Source organism: Temnothorax americanus, unplaced genomic scaffold, assembly GCF_048541705.1.
Source record: "Temnothorax americanus isolate GAGA-0224 unplaced genomic scaffold, ASM4854170v1 Scaffold21, whole genome shotgun sequence".
NCBI lineage: Eukaryota > Metazoa > Arthropoda > Insecta > Hymenoptera > Formicidae > Temnothorax > Temnothorax americanus.
In genome coordinates, this window is record NW_027509349.1 from 78,474 (window position 1) to 96,228 (window position 17,755).

Here is a 17,755-nt window from a genome sequence, read left to right on the forward strand (position 1 = left end):
ATAATTTTTTCAAAATATAAGGAATTTCGCATAAGTTAAATTTTTAATAAATGCAGTTACAAAGTTGAATATAAAAGAAAAATTGAATAAAGGACACCTAAATAAGTCTATGTATTAACAATAAGATGTAGGATACATAAGAATATTTATGTGGACATGACTTTATTTGCTCGTACGAGTTTATTATATAAAACGCATTTATTTTAAAAGATATAAGCAAAATATATGCAATTACGCATGCATATTTTATAATTATCTTATCTTATAGCAATACATAATGATGCAAACATTAAATGACCAAGTTTATAATAAAGCATTAGCAAAATACAATCGTAATATAATGAAATCAAATAATGTACTTTGTTTTAAGTACTTCATTTCAAGCATATAAGCACTATAAAGCGACAACGATTATTATTTGATTTTAATTTGTAAAACTAAATATTTATCGTAAAAAAACCTAATTATTTATTTGTATGGTGAAAAAACAAAATCGGTTTTTTTTTTCATATATCCGCTAAATGAGTTACACAATGAAAGATAATTCGAAAAATATGCATTAGCTAAATTAAAACTGATGTGCTTGTTTCATTATTTACCATGTTTTATGTGAAACATTTTTAAAACTTTCTAAAAATAGTATTTTTAATACAAATAAAGAGGATCTCTGAAAATAAGTACTATAAGGTACTATTAATATATGTATTTCTCTTACAAGTGATAAAAAGATTTTATTATAAATTACTTTTCTGTTTTCACCAATATACGTTTTAATTTAATGTACACCGAAATACTTAATTTTTGCCTTATTTCGGATTTCTCAGATTTCCACAAAACTTATTTGCAACTTTTTTTTTTAATGAAACAGTTAAATGCTAAGAAAATGTATTTCCAACCATTAAAAAATCTTATCATAATTCTAACGGTAAATATTCCTTGAATGATTACCACAAAATATTATTAGAATTATATAGAATTATCATCACCATAATTATTTTGGTTATCATCCTCATTATCACCCTCGTCTTCGTCATTATCGCATTGACACTGTGCGCATTTATCCTCAACACGCATATTCTTCAAATGTACTCTTAAGTGTCCTGGAAGCGATCGGAAAGACTCTGCTTTCAATATTGGCATAGGGTTCTCATCAAGGTAAACATTTGTCAGCTCTTTAAGGTTAATTAATGATATGTTGTCCAGTTCGGTGAAGTTATTTCGTTCAAGATGCAGCTCTTGAATGAACAACGTGTATCCCCAGTTCATCGGAAGCTCCCTAAGTCGATTTCCGGAAAGGTCCAGATATTTCAATTTCTGAAGATTATGGAAAGCTCGGAACTGAATTGTGGTTATAGCATTGTTTGATAAATATAAATACTCCAAACTACTCAAGTAAGGACAGAAAGTGCCTGAGAGAATTGCACTGATGCGATTTTCGGACAGATCAAGAGTCCTTAGGCGAAACATCGAGCAAACATCCGGTACGGTAGCAAGTGTATTGTTAGCCAAAGAAAGAGCACTTATGCTAATAGTATTATTAAAAGCGTTCTTGGGCACATCGGTGATCTTGTTGCCCGAGAGATCTAATATTGACAGCTGTCTCGTGTCACTGAAGGCATCGGGCGATATTTCTGAGATCAGATTGTTGGCTAAAGACAGATTCTGTAATAATACAGCGTCTTTCAAGGATATGGATTTGTCTTCGCAGTCCTCAAAGCATACTTGGGTAATGGCGTTATCGTCCATAATGAGTTCCCGTAAGTTCCTAAAATTAATAGACAAAATTAAAATAAAGAAATAAATAGCGTCAACAATAACAGTAACAGTGATATTAATAACAATGATAACAGGACAATAATAACAGCTATAAAATGACAAAACAATATAAAATCAATAACTGGAATGGTAGTGTGACAATAATAAAAATAATATCAATATTAATAACAATAATAACAAAAAATATCGATATCATTAAAAACAAAAATAAAGCAATATTAACACTACCAATAATGACAATAACAGAAATATACCAATGTCAATTACTGCCCATTTAAAAAATCCTGTTTTTTATATTCTATAAAAAACAATCCATAAACATTTGTACCTGGGTTTGCCTTGTTTGACTCGATCGATCAAATTTTTCTTTAGGTGAAGATGAGTCAATGTTGCCGGGATATTTTCGAAGACGACATCACTGGAGCTGATGCTGTTGTTGTTCAGATATAAGTGAGTCAAAATGGGTGTAGCGAGCTGAAAAGGCACTTGGAAGTTTCCTAATTGACTATTGCACAGGTGCAGATATTTCAAATTTGAAAAAACTTCATATTCAATCAGGGTATTTTTCAGGGGGTTATGAGAATCTCGGTTGTTATCGATAATTAACACCTCTAATTTTTCGTTTCCGGTCAACGACAATAGCTTTTCTTTCGGAATGTTATTTCCGGAAAGGTCCAGATACTGCAAGTTTCGCATATTGCGGAAAGCGAATGGCGAAATATCACTTATGTTATTGTCATCGAGTCTTAGATTGATGATGTCATTGCTGTTGATAAAGTCTCGACCGATTTTTTGAAGACCGACGTTAGAGAAACTGAAGATATGACTGTGTCGGGGGCACAGGGGCCCACGAATTATTGGTGGGACAGTTGAAGTGTCGGTTAAACGTGGCTTCTCATCATTTGGAAATAATTTATGCTTCTTGAAATCGTAAAGGGATGTTCCGTAGTTTTCCTGAGTTTTTGCTAGGTATACAGAGGTGTAAACGAGAAAAATCGTAAATTTGTGGCCTAGCACCATCTAAAAAAAGAAATAATAAACAGGCAAATTAATATATTTAACAATGAGATTAAGAAACACAAACTAACTTAGTATGTGTTTAGAAACTACTAATAAAATTAATTTATTAATAATAAATTAATATAAAATAAAAACAACAAATATATAAATTAAGTCAATAAAATAATAATAAGTTAACGTAAAAATAAGACTGTAATAAATTTTTTAAATAAATTAAAATTTCTTAAGAACATAATACATAAAAATTGGTAATCAGTTAAACTAATATTAAGAAATGGAATGGCTTATTATTATACTGACATAAAATAAATAATAATAATTAATAAATTTGAATATGCATGCAATGTATATGTATATATTAAATTTATATATTCATGTGTATAATATTTCGTAAAAATGCGGTTCAAAACCCCATTACAGGTTTATATAATATTTATTGAAAAAGAAAACTCTATAACTTACTCTATAATTTAATATACAAATTAAATCTTTTAGAATAAATAACATTTTTCTATTTTGATAATATAAATTACCTATTCACATCTATTCATCGCTTATAATATGAACACATAGAATTATATATATTAAAATAATTGTACAAGTAATAACATGGAATTTTATTGTTTTTTAAATATTTTAATCTTTTACGAGAAGCTTTCTACGTGTCATTTTTCCAAAAAAATAAGTGAAATAATATTTAATAAATTTTATATACGATTTTCAATTCAAATATTATAAGGTAATACTTTAAAAAACAATTATTTAAATTTATTTGTTATAGTCAAGATAATTACTTTACAATGAATTATTTAAATATATTTAGATATGGATTATATATATTAAATAGTCAATATTATATAAACATAAACCTATATTATAAATGTATTAAAAAAATATATATTTGTATGCTCTCTTAAGTATGTTCTAGACTTTAGTTATGTGAAAGAGTAACGTAATGATAATTTCGGGACAAATTTTAGTAATTTGCGGAATACTTACCATTGATGTTGGTTGTACGGTTTATTTCTTAAAGTTGTTAAACTCTTCTTAAATACTTCTCTGCACTCACGGATTAATTCACTCAAGCAGTCTAACACCTTTTGTCGCAAGCAGGCAAACTTATCTTCTTATATACCGAGGATGGTCCTCAGGGGGGTCTGTCTTCACGCAGTGCCGTCTATATGACGCATCATACCCTCCAGTTGAAATGAAGGCATTTATATTGTGTTAAGTTCACTTAATTAAAACAATCCTAAGCCTTTTCCTTAATTGAAATTGAGATACTATTTTATACTAAAAATACTGTATTAGAAATTGGTTTCTCATATTTTTAGTTTATTCGTTCTTTATTAATTAATTCATCTTTCGTAAAGGATATTAAATATCTCCAATATCATATATGTATATTTTAATAATTAAGAATAAAACAATATATATAAGATAGTTTGAAAATTTAAAGCCCTTACTTTGTAATTGATTCTAATGCGCATACAAATATACATATATATAAATGTTTTTTTAGAATATGTATTGTCTTTTTTTAAACAATTATATTTTCTGTTCTTATTTTTTTATTTTTCAGATTCTGTACCTCTTTATACTTTTTATGTCTAGATATTATTTTATTTTATTCTATTTTATGTATTGCATGTGCAATATAATGTATTACAATAGAAAAATATCGAAGATGATAAAATTAATATAATGTCTACTTTTTTATCCGCGATCAAAGATTATATCGTCGTTACTTTCCTGAGCACGCGCGATTAAAACGTATCTTGTGTCACGGGGATAATTTCTCATGAACTCCATGCATTCTTACGGCTAGTCTTACACACTTATCATACCATGCATCATCAACGTCCAATGGCATAAATAATCTGAACCATCTAAAGTTTGGTGAGAAAAGTTCTCAGAATTGCAGATCCGATAAGTGGCTTTTAGCATCTAATAAGATAAGGCATAATATATATTTAAAGAGTTGGATGTATTTTATAATTAATTTATTTTGTCTTTTGTATATGAGGTCTGAAAATTTTTATCAAGATATGTAATTTTAATTAAGTTGTTTTAGTTTTTAACTAATAAAAGATTATACCATGAGTGTTTGTAGCGTTTTTTTTTAGCAGCCAGAATAACTTCTATTAAAGCTAAATCCGTTCTTTTTTTAGTGGGAATTCAGCAGCATACTCAGCAGATAGCGAAGCTGTAGCGCGCCGAGTATCAACTAACAGCAGAGATTTTCTTACTACATATCCTATTACGTCGTTGGTATAAATTATTATTTCAAATGAACGGATCGGTTAAATATACTAAATAGTTTTTATTTTTGATTTACAAAAATGATATAACAATAATTAAAATAAGTTTACAATGTATATTTGAAAAAAAGTATGTCGGGGTTATAACTAAGAATTATGGCGTAATAAATTATTTTTGCGCCTTACATGATAGACTTATAAAAATTAGAGAGATGTTATACACATATGTGGAAATGTGGAATACTAAATGCACGTTAAACAAACGCTTAATAATTAAAATAATGAAGTTGCAAAATAGTAATCAGTATAGCGTTAAAACTGAATCATATTAAACTAAGAATATGGTAATAAAATCGGGTAACGGTTCTATTTCCAGAGTTGTTATCTTGGTAAAAGTATTATTTTTTACAAATAAATGGTTTAGTGAAGTTATTGAGTAAATTCCCATTTCGGAAATAGTCGCAAACTGATTCGAATTTACATTTAAATATTTGAGATTTTTTAACGGCAACGCCCAGTCAGTAGGCAAATGATTTAATTGGTTTTCCGATAAATCTAAATACTCCAATTTATCCAGACCTGAAAAGGTTTCTCTTTCAAGATTATCTATTCTATTTCCTTTTAACGACAACTTATTCAAGGATGTTAAATACTTAAAGCTGTTTGGACTAATGTGTTTGATCATATTATAACGTAAAGACAATTCCTTGATCCACTGAACATTATTTAGAGTAGGAATATATGAAAATTTATTATAATCTAATAAAAGTACGCGCAATGCACGAAACATTTCGTAATGAACGCCAATGTCATTATTTAAATTATTTCTTGATAAATCAAGTATTTCTAAGTAAGGCGTATCGAAAAATGCCGCACTTAGTTTCGTGCAATTAGATAATGATAGTGTTCGCAATGTCGTAGAATTTATATTAAGCTTTTCCAACGGATTCCCATTCAAATATAAAGTTGAAATTTCTGCTACGTTCCGTAGCATCAAATTGCGGAGATGATTGTTCTCCAAATGAAGAACGCGCAAAGATGATGGGATTTTGTAAAAAAAGTTCGGATCTAATTCTTGCGCATTGATATTTACTAAATCTAAACGTACCAATTTTGGAAAAGACTTATTAAAACCCCATAACAAAGTGGAAATGTCGTTTCCACTTAAATCGAGATATTCTAAATTTGGTAATTTCATGTTCGTGCTATCGAATGTCATAAATTTATACACATCTTCCGTTTCTTCATCGAAGGCTTCCGTTTGTGGTATTGCATTTACGTCTGACGTCGTCTGATAGCTTAAATCCAATACTTTTAGATATGGATGCTGAATTTGATTATTCTTATTGTAGAGATCAATATTGTTACGTGACAGATTGAAACAAGACAAATGAGTCACGTAATTCAAGATGTTTTGAGGAACTTTTTTGAAAAAGTTGTGGTGTACAGATACGTGACGGATTGCGTCACTTTGAATAACATTATTCTGAATATTTCGCAGATACATTTCGCTTAAATTGACAAATTCTGTATTTCCACAATTTTGTATTTTGTGGATTTCATTATCGGTAATTTTTATGTCGTGTATTGTTTCATGTTCTCTAGAACGTATTGATATGCTTTTCATATTCGGTTGCTGTAAGCTGTACTTTCCAGCAAAAAAAAGCGTTAATACAACCAGTATTATTGATTTCATCTGTAAAAATAATAAAAAATAACATACGTGACATTAAACGAAGTAAATGTACAACATAAAAAATATAAATATCTATAAAAAATTTTATTAGTTAGAAAACTTTGTTAGTTCAACTTTTTATAAGCGAAAAAATACTATTCTTTTATACACCATCTCTATTATTTACGTTAAATATCTTGGAAATTACGTGTGTTATATTAAAATTCTATTCTTTTAAATTCATTTAAAATTAAATAAAAATTGATAATTTGCTTGTTTCTGCCTATTATAAAGATTTACTTTACTAAGTATTTAAAATAAAAAATTTAATCTAGATTTACGAAATCTTTACTTCTCATTTTTGAATTCTAAATTAAGTCGAATTCTATTAATTATCGTAATAAAAACTACACGACAGACACAATTAATGAATTAATGTCATAGCGAAATATTAAATGTATCGCTTAGCTATTTCTTTATAAAATATACAAAGTTTACATGTAAATCATTATAAAATAACGAAAATATAACATACCATTGTAATAATTGCTTCGAAGTATAATAATTTTCTATTTTGTGGCTATTATATAGCGCCTCTGCACTCAGTCAGATGCTCTTTTCGTAAAGACTGTGCGCTTTCGTAACAGCAGCCTATATTTATACCGTCCCGTAATTATTAAAAACCCAGCATCTTCTATCTCACATGCATGTTTTTATCATCCGGAAGTTCCGGGGCAGATTAAACGCAAAGTTCATCGAAGCGATATCTAACAAACGTATTAAATTATCAAATAAATAGAAATATTTTCTGTGTATGTGTATATAAACACATAATATATGTATAATGTACAAAAATCACAAAAAGAATTATATTTGATCAAATTAATTGGGAAAGAGAAATTACATATTACAATATACTCACAAAACTATTGTGATTATAAAGAATTGCCGGTTAACGAACGTCAATCGCTCAACAGATATGTAGTTTAAACATTAGAATCTTCAAAGTCGACAAGAAGTTTCTCGAAATAATAAATATAATCAATTTCTTCTACGTTAAAATCTTCTACTGTACATTTTCTTCTACTCTACTTAATTCTTTTTTCTGCAAAACAAGATAGTCCTCTTACACCGTTATCCCGTTACACTGCTCTCACATTTACCACATGATCACATGAACACATGGAATGAGAAAGTGAATGAGAGAAAGAGAGAGAAAATTACGATGCATTTTCGTTCTGTGCATGTATATGGAATACAAGTAGTAAGTAAAGGAAAATTTTAGGATATAGAAAAGACGCTAATTATAATAATTAAATGCAATTATATTATTATAACTAGATTCAACTTTTATTTATAATAACTATATTTTAATAAATGTTAAAATAATTAAATAGTTTATATAATTATTAAATGTTTCTTCGATTAAAGTGTGTTCTTTATTTAAGATACTTTTAACTGATATATATTGCAACATTATTTAAAGAATCGATAAGTGTATGTAACTAAGGGAACATATTTGTAAAAGCTGAGAGAAAAATATTATAGTTGAGTGCTTTTGTCTCTGGCCTAATATGGACACACATCGATGTACACACATTATTTGAGTTCTCATATTTACTGTTGCTAAAATAAAATTACCTGAAATACGGTAACAGAGTTAATATAATAATATTAATAAGCGTACTTGACCAATTTTAATGTTTAATAATATGAAATATATTGCCTACCCCCTAAGCATATATATATATATATATATATATATATATACCATAAAACTTCTTTAACGATTTTCTTCGTTATTAATGGAAGGTTTTGCTTGATCTCTGCGTGTATATCGAGTTTCCATAATTGAATTTTCATATCGATGCTTTATATGCTTCCAAAGCCTCTGCGATAAATATTAAATAAATTAATTTCATTAATTTTTTGACAACTTCGATGACTTTATCAACACATATATCAATGTATCAACGTACCCCTTTGTTCACAGTTTCGTGTATATAATCGCAAGCCTGATCGTAAGCTCTCTCAAAGAACATCGCGCTAATCACAACGCCAAGTGTGAACGTAGAGCTCCGCTTGAACACGTAGCGATAAAATAAGCGTGCAGTCGTACGGAGCATGGTCAGAAATTATGGAAAATATTCGAGGACATGAAGTGCAATGTAGATTGAAATATTGATTGTCAAATTATTTATTTATAAATGGCTGCGTCCAGTGTGAGTGACGTAAAATATAGATTTTCAGTATAATACTAGCAGTGAATACCGAAATGCGGCCAATTTATCACGTTTTCGAGAAAAAGGAACGTAATTGACCAAAATCATCTTACACTACATTAAAAGTAATGTCATTTCGAAATACAACGATAAATTTATTTAGAGAAAATTTCTATTTTTTTAAAATTTACATCTACAATTTACACAATACATATATCTATGATAAAATTTCAATACGACAATTTGTGAAACTTATCAAATGTGACAGAGCACGTTTTGCGATTTATGTACTGCATATTATGTCAACAGAGAATGCTGTCAATATTATAGCAGGTTATGCCGTTTCAGTTAATGCTGTCAGGAAACGCAGCAAAAATTAAGCACAATTAATGTGCGTCACAATGTAACAGCAGAAATGCGGCAAAAATTTAGTGTAGAGTTTATCAACATAAATAAAGCAAATTTCAAACATTGCATGCTGGCACAATGTGTCAGCAGAGTGCACACCGAGATTGCACATAACTTGCTATCATATAGTAACGTGTAATAACAGATTGTCGGCAGGAATGAAACTTGTCTGCGAGTACACTATGATGGCAGAAACGCAGCATGCTCTGTTGGCATATCAATTAATTAAGACATTTTATTTAATGGTCTTTTATTTTTATAGTTTATAAAATAAATAATTTTTATTTTTGAATATACTAAAGTCTAAATTGTTTTATATCAATGTTAAATTCTGTGGATTTAAATTCTGTAAACATGATATACATATATATATATATATATATATATATATATATATATATATATATATATAATTCAAATAAAATTTGAGTTATAGTTATATAATTTTTAAAAATTGCAAACAATACGCGTGTAACGCATTTTTTAATTGAATTGAATTGATGTAATTATTACTTTGTATATGCCAATTTAATGACAAGTTATCATCATGATATTCTATTTAGCTTACTTTAGTTTCTCTTTATTTATTTCTAGGAAAAGATAGCACAAGCAGTGATACAAGCCATGATATATAGGCTGAATCATTCTGTTCTATTGCTTTCTCATAGAGGAAGCTGTTTTCGTAAAAAAAAATTTTTTTTAGTCGCTTTTGCCAATGTGTTTAGAATGTTCTAAAACGTCGAAAAATCGCTATTTTAAAAAATGTCGGTATGTGTATGTATGTGTGTATGTGTGTATGTATGTGCCAAATTTACCGAAATTTCTATAACTCCAAAACTAATCAACCAAATCTTAACGAATTATATGTGAAATAGGGGTAGAAAAAACTGAAGAATATAATAGAATTAATAAAAATTGCTAATATAATCAAGGGGTTCTTTTTTAATAAAATTTTGAATTTGCAGAAATGTTTGTTTACGCTTTAATTTCCGCAAATTTGGAGATATCGATCTATTTCTAATTTTATTATATTTTTCAGTCTTTTCTACCCCTATTTCATATATAATTCTTTAAGATTTGGTTGATTAGACTCAGCTTTATACGCGATCAAAGGTCCTTAATTTTTAGAAAAATGTCTGTAATAACTTTAACTTCTGTAAATTTTAAGATATTGGTCTATTTTTTATTTTGTTATATTCTTCAGTTTTCTCTTTATGTAATTCTTTAAGGCCGGTATTCATAGTCGGGTCTTATATTCAAAAGGCGTCATCAGCCAATCAGAGAGCTGTATTAGCATCTTAAGACGTCACTTTTTCTATGAGGAAGCCAAGTGCAAATTTCTAATTTGCACTATTTTTTTAACTTGTTTTTAATTGCATGACTTTTGACCTTGATTTGGGTTTCCATTCAATATAAACAACCAATATAAAACAACTGTGATTATAGATACAAAAATAATATTGAGTAATGTAGAACAGAACGTTTTCATTTAAGATTATGTTCTCGAGAGAAAACCATCTTTGGAAATTGAAAAATTAATCGTGTATTTTTCCTTGTACATTATAGAATGTTCTGTACCGTTGCAAAGGCAATTTAAGAATCATGTTTTGTAATCTAATCTTGCAAACTTCATTAAATTCTCTAGCAATTTGTATTGACGATAATGTATATGACAGCAGGATAGATAAAAGATAAAACATTATTAAATATGCTTTAATTGCAATGCTTGTATATATATTTCTATTCTTAATAACAATATCGTATAAAAATACAAGACAAGTACATACAGCCGGAGTCTACTGTACATAAAAACAATGATTACTTTTTAACAGGATGACGGAAAATATACAGAGCGTTTTTTCTCACACATGGATAGCTGATGTGTGTGTGTCACAAACGCATTAGTTTAAAGCTCAATTCTATTATAACATAAATTTCACGTTTTCTCCGCGTCATCGCGATGTAAAGTTTTCGGAATCAAAGTTGGTGTTTGCAACACCTTCCGTGATATCCTTATCTGTCCGGACACTGGATCTCGTCCGAAATATTTGACCTGTATCTCTTGACCGACTTCAAGTCCTAAAGCGCTGGGATGATGGATTTTACGTTGGTCTAATTGTGAGTTAGGTAATAATGCCGGTACCATATTGGAATATAACGTCACCATGACCCCAGTTTCTCGAATTTCCACTATTCTAGCGGTATAAATAGCGCCGAACTCCAAGGTTGGCTCACGATCCTTTCGCAAAATGTCGTCTATCATTTCCTTGGCCTCAGCCATGGCATCCTCATTTGGCGCAAATATTGAGTAGGTGTTTTCATCGTGCGGATATATCTGAACGATATAAAAATAAAGAACTGATAATCTCAAATTATATAATAATAACCAAAATAAGTGATATTAATAGTATCAGATCATCATGTACAAAATCGTGATAAAAATCTTACGTGCACTCCGGTCTCCAAAAATATCTTCTTCAGGTTCATTCCACCAACCCCGAGGAACTTTCCTCTTTGATGAATAGGAACCTCCAAGTTATCGACCACCGGCATCTTGTCCTTCCTAGTTTGTCGCGGTGCCCGTATCACGTTATTCATTATCTTAATTATTTCCAATTTAGCATTCGTCGCCTGATGTATACACTCCATCATGATTTTCAACGGGACACCTGGTATCTTTACATCAGCCTGCAACGCGGTGAATCCTCGCTTGGTACCTGCTATTTTGAAATCCATGTCCCCGAGGTAATCCTCGATTCCCTGCAATCAAAAGTTTTTGTCAAAATCGCTGACTTTAATACCGACGTCCAATTCCAGTGATTAAACTTTAACAACTCGTAACTCGGGATAAACTTATCCTGAAGGGATCAACAATCTGATCTGAATCCAAGATCAAATCGATACATGTTCAGTTAATAATAAATTACTTCATATCACATAACTTTTGTACAAAACATTTCTTTTTTTATAATAGCATACTTTCCGAAATATTTAGAGGTGTCGATACTAGGTCTATGATCGACTTCAGGCCCGTTCTACATGCGCGCGTAGAGCGTAATTTTTTTAATATACAGAATGGCCCACGTAAAGCTTAACATCCAGAGAATTACGCGATCAATTTTAATTGTTCTAATGTCAAATTTTATAGATTTCAAAAGTCTTTAAACCTATGTCAAAATTGATCCTCATTTATTCCCTCAGGAGGATAAAGCGGTAACTTGAAAATTTTCAACGGGAACCTATATAAAACCAATTATTTCTATAATTTATGTCAGAAGACGAGCAACCTTCGTCCGATATATTTTTCTTAAAACCATTCTCCTTCAAAAATCACGTGTTTGAAATTCGGAGAGATACGTATGTACGTATAACCGAGTTAACAGTTATCTAAACGGTGTAGTAAGACTATGTAAATACGTACTAATATATCGGTCAATATTTTGTACTCCTCGATATTCATATTGGTTTCATTACATTTAGTTACAAGACCAATAGCCACGCCGGCTGTTGCCGAAGATATTGGTATACCTGCGTCGAGCAGTGCCAAACTTCCACCGCAGACGGTAGCCATCGAGGAAGAACCTTTTCATAAAATATAAAAAATAAATACTGATACATAACTTATACCGATACATCATATCGCGCCTATATAAAAACGTTTTTGATATAACCAAGTTTGGAGTCACTCTGACATTGCCTCACCATTTGATTCTAGGACTTCGCTAGTCAGTCTTATAGTGAAGGGATAATCCTTTGGAAGAACCGGTCGCAAAGCTTTCTCCGCCAAAGCGCCGTGTCCCAATTCTCGGCGGCCTACTCGACTTACATTTCCCGTTTCATTGGTTGCGTAAGGTGGAAACTCGTAATGAAGAAAGAAGTTCTTTTCCTTCACGCCACTGCCACAAAAAAGTTAAAATTTCAGATGTTTATTATGCGTTAATAAGATTTAATCAGACAAATTCAACGAATAATCCATATCTGACTAAAAAGAATTCAAGTAGAAATCGAAAATAGTAGATTGTAAACGCAAACACTGTCTTATTAACAACTACAGTAAATATTGTAACGCGTAGACATTTGTGCTTGTCTATTCTTACTTAGCTAATTCTTTCAGTAAAACTATATTCTAATTTAAACCCTTTTCTATATTTTCAGATCGAGATATCTCTGTAACAAAATCTTGCACTACATTGTGACGCAGTTGCAATGTCATAAAACAAAATAAACCAGTACAAAAGAAAGAATAATGTCCAAGCTTAATTGTATTACTATTAATATACCTAATTAGCATCGAAATGGCGTCCATTTTCAGCGCACTCTCCAAAGAGTCCAAAGTCACGGTGCACATGACCTGGGTTTGACCTCTTTGAAACACAGCTGAACCATGAAGAGGATTGAAGAGATCTACTTGACACGATATATCGCGTAGACCATCCATCGAGCGACCATCGCACCTGCAAATCATCAATTCCTAATATCTCGATCGTTATTCGAAGATCGACGATAAAAAAACATCTTACAATATAAGAAAAAATACCTGACATCCTTCTCTAAAATCAACGTCCTAAATACATCTCTGACAATTTTTCCAAAGTTTTTTTCCGCTAACTTAACATCCAAATCCGCGTTATCCTTTCGCAATGTTTCGATAACGCTATTTCTAAGATCATTAACTGCGTTATCTCTCGATATCTTATCGTACGTATGATTTGTAAATATATCTCGCAATTTTGCCTCCGAGAGTTCTTTCACGGTACCCTTCGGATTATCGTCTTGCCGTTGTTCATTAGTTTCAATCTCTCTTTTCGTTTTACCGCACGTCTTTTGCAAATTCGTAATCGCCGTTACAATGCCCTGGCATTCCTTGACGCCAAGCTTTATCGCCTTCTTTAAATGTTGCTCCAATATCTCATTGGCCGAGCCTTCTAACATGATGATTAGATTTTGCTTAGTCGCGGTGATAATGAGGTTCAATATACCGTCCTGAATTTGACGTCTGGTAGGATTGATTATCATTTCATTGTCGATCATTCCGAGTCTAACAGCGCCCACAGGACCATTCCATGGAATATCGGAAACGCTGAGAGCCGCGGAGGCGCCATTAATGGCAATCACATCTGGATCGTTCGTGCCGTCGATAGCTAACATGTTGCACATTATCTGGGTGTTAAAGTAGAAGCCTTCTGGAAATAATGGCCTTATGGACCGATCAATGACTCTGCTCGTAAGAATTTCGTGCTCGCTCGGTCCAAGTTCCCTTCGTAGAAAGTTAGTTGGTATACGACCGGCCGCCGCCGCTTTCTGTCTATAGTCCACGACGAGTGGCAGGAACGAAGAGGTAGACGACTGGTTCTGACAGACTGCGGTGACCATGACAGAAGTGTCTCCCAGAGTCGTAACTGCGCAACCATCGGCGAAACGTGCATATTTGCCCGTAGAGAAGTGGAGTTGCTTGCTGGACATATAAAAAACACATCAGCCAATCAGAAATATATATATATATATATATATATATATACACACATATATATAAATTATTATTGAATAGAGTTAATTCTTTCTCATAATTTCTAAGCACTTTTCAAATAAGTGATAAACTGAAAACAAGGGGTTTCTAAAAATAAACAAAAAACTTTACAGAAACTACGAATTAAAAACCATATTTTTCAGTTAATTTCAGGTAGATTACATCTGATTACATCTGATTCGAAATATAGGTTACAATGTGCGAACGTGACAATCTCCAGTTCTCACCCGTCAGACAACGTGACAGTCTCCGTGCCGACATTCTTGTTACTTGCGCTACTAAACTTAACGTAACAAACATTTCCATTTTCACACAAATTTTTACATGGCAAAACTACTGATCTCCGGTATCTCGATAACCTAAAACTCGTAAACGCTAGCATCTTTGACGCACGCACACGCACGTGAATGTGAATATAGACCATAGACTCTCATTGGGTCGCCGATCGTGACATTTTTCAAGTGAGCCGCCATATTTGGACGATAGAAAGCGCCATTTGATGCCTTCCCGCTTGAAATTGATTTCCGCCAATCAGACGCGTTGCATCGTGACTGTCAAGTTCAGTCAAGTTCGCCACATCCAATCGTTTCGGAATAGTATATGTTTTTTTGACAACACGTATGCATGAGATTTGTTTACATTGCTTGAAATCGATAAAAATTAACGAGATAAATGTACTACGTTCGAGCGCGTTGGGGATGGAGAAAGCGGAGATTCTGAAGGCAAAAAGTGCAAACAATAGAAACCTGATCTGTTAAACGCACTTTCGAAGCAACATTTGGCGAACTTGACAATCCGATATAAACAGACGTCAGATGCGACGCGGTCCGGAGGAGACTTCAAGTAGGAAGACATCACTGACGCCTTCTGCTTCTGATAGAAATTATTGGCGACTTTCAGCGAAAAAGAAACAACTCTCATTGAGCGGTTAATGATTATCATCATTATTATTATTGGTTTCTATACTCAGATCCAGCGAAGAACCAAAGACAAGAATCAATTTTATAGAGCTCATTGAGCGCTCACTGCTGTGGAGCTGCTTTTTCTACTGAACGCATTAATAGAGAACTCTTGCGCGTGCCATGAATACTGCGAATGCTTTGGGAAACAAAAACAGCGATGACTGACATCATTTAAATTAAAAAAGAACTCTTTACTTTTTTCTCATTAATATAAAACAAACAGATCTTGAAAACTCTCCACTTTCATTGTTGATGATGGTTTTTGTTCATTCGATTAGATTCTTCATTTGAATTTATAAATATACCGCATTGAAACAGTCTAGTATTTAAATTTATGCCATTATATTATGTATAAAAAGATTTGTTAAAGTTTTCTTGTTATTTAAGCTTTTCTTAATTTTTTCCCCGACATTTTAGGAATGTAAATTACGTAAAGAACGCGTCGTTGTTTATTTCGCTTTGCGAAATTTGTTGTTGCGCTTCCGACTGGTCGTATAGTTCGATAAATGTGTGGATCGAAAACAACGGGGACGGCTCTTCCTTTCTTTCTATGAGCTCTTTATATGTATTGCAAATGCGGTTTCACTTTCTCGCTCTACTGTCTTGTCATTTCGCGCAAGGCGAGATGCATTCGCGCCAACATATATATCTTGTTTCATTTCTATTATTAGCGTGTGTGTTACTTTAGGAAATTCTCTGGGGATGCTGCGTAACAAAGTAGAACAATATTAAGAATTTTTCATGTGAATGTATGCCGAAAAATCTCTGTATATCTACGGTTGATTCGTATTCATCAACTTGAAACGACGTCGATTAATCTATTCGTTAGGCTCAATGTACAAAATCGAATTATCTTTAGGATATAATTCGAACATTATTAGAAATCGCCGGTTGCACGTTTATAGATTCCCTGTAAACGCGGTATCCTGCAACATCGAGTAACAACGCAAATCAGAACAGTGCATTATCGTCTTAGCGATTATATCATTATATCGACCGCGTTTCTCTCAGCTCGTACGAGTAGAGTGATTCGCTCTCGAAAGTTGTCGCTTCGTTTCAGTACGTATGAGATAGAAAGAGAGAGAAAAGAGAGAGAGAGAGAGAGACTTGAATCGCGCCTCGGTTCCCTCGGTTTCTTTCCTCGAGCAATCTAATCGCTAATCACAATATGCCCAACCATTCGCACAGCTCTCCACGCGACGAAATTCTTTTACCAAGGAAGAAAGTCCTCCGAATTTAAATAATCCTGCGAAAGCTTTGTCTTCTGGCGACGAAGTGAGAGAAAGTCTCTCACCTTCTTTTTTATTTTATTTTTTTTTTTACCGATTCGCTTCGTTAATTTTTTTACCGCGCCTCTCGAACGGATTATAAGGATTTCTTTCGATCGATTTCCATTCGAGCCACTCAAAACGAAAGAAAAATCTCATTTGCTTCCCGTTTATTTTTATCGTCGTGCCTGCAGCTTTTTCGAAATTGATTTGAGATCTCAAAGACATTACGGTTTGGAGGATTCGAAGATCTCATTGGGTTCCAGATTTCGAGTATCTAAAAAAATCAACAATTAAAACTCTCGGGCGCATTTTAAATCGAAAAATACAAAATCCATAGATGTTTAATTTAATTTTTTTTTAACGTGAGATCACTCTTTTTCGTATTTTAAACGGGACGTTTCTAAGATCGAAATCTTACCTCGTCGTCGTTTTAACTCGTAAAAATTTACGTCGAGGTTTCATTCTGTAAATTATGATGTTAAACGCGCCTCATGTTTCTTCAACATCTGCTAGACCACATCGCTTTTCCCCTCTCCCGCGCTATTCAACGATCACTTTCTTCGAGATCGCCTCGTATACCGAAGGATCCGCTCTTCGCGTCGCGCTAATCCTACTCGAGGACCGGCGATTGGC

General features: G+C 32.1%; 3 protein-coding genes across 4 annotated transcripts; all 3 read right to left on the reverse strand.

Annotated features, from left to right (window-relative positions):
• Nucleotides 1-221: 221 nt before the first annotated feature.
• Nucleotides 222-3,926, reverse strand: LOC143897652 (uncharacterized). The gene is made up of 3 exons (XM_077406458.1): nucleotides 3,796-3,926; nucleotides 2,105-2,796; nucleotides 222-1,765 (listed from the first exon to the last, which is right to left on the reverse strand). The coding sequence occupies exons 1-3, from the start codon at nucleotides 3,796-3,798 to the stop codon at nucleotides 967-969; spliced, it is 1,494 nt and encodes a 497-aa protein (XP_077262584.1). The 5' UTR covers nucleotides 3,799-3,926; the 3' UTR covers nucleotides 222-966.
• Nucleotides 3,927-5,104: 1,178 nt separating this feature from the next.
• Nucleotides 5,105-7,424, reverse strand: LOC143897772 (podocan). Its single transcript, XM_077406661.1, has 2 exons — nucleotides 7,268-7,424; nucleotides 5,105-6,753 (listed from the first exon to the last, which is right to left on the reverse strand). Exons 1-2 carry the CDS (start codon nucleotides 7,268-7,270, stop codon nucleotides 5,386-5,388), a joined length of 1,371 nt encoding a protein of 456 aa, XP_077262787.1. The 5' UTR covers nucleotides 7,271-7,424; the 3' UTR covers nucleotides 5,105-5,385.
• A 3,645-nt stretch (nucleotides 7,425-11,069) lies between these two features.
• On the reverse strand, nucleotides 11,070-17,682 carry Pnpase (polyribonucleotide nucleotidyltransferase 1). Of its 2 annotated transcripts, XM_077406810.1 has the most exons (8): nucleotides 17,541-17,682; nucleotides 15,117-17,396; nucleotides 13,900-14,817; nucleotides 13,643-13,816; nucleotides 13,065-13,258; nucleotides 12,784-12,944; nucleotides 11,811-12,122; nucleotides 11,070-11,697 (listed from the first exon to the last, which is right to left on the reverse strand). In XM_077406810.1, exons 2-8 carry the CDS (start codon nucleotides 15,311-15,313, stop codon nucleotides 11,299-11,301), a joined length of 2,355 nt encoding a protein of 784 aa, XP_077262936.1. In that variant the 5' UTR covers nucleotides 15,314-17,396; nucleotides 17,541-17,682; the 3' UTR covers nucleotides 11,070-11,298. The 2 variants fall into 2 exon arrangements, with proteins under 2 accessions (XP_077262936.1, XP_077262937.1); XM_077406811.1 differs by lacking the exon at nucleotides 15,117-17,396 and having other exon boundaries at nucleotides 17,541-17,677.
• Nucleotides 17,683-17,755: the final 73 nt, after the last annotated feature.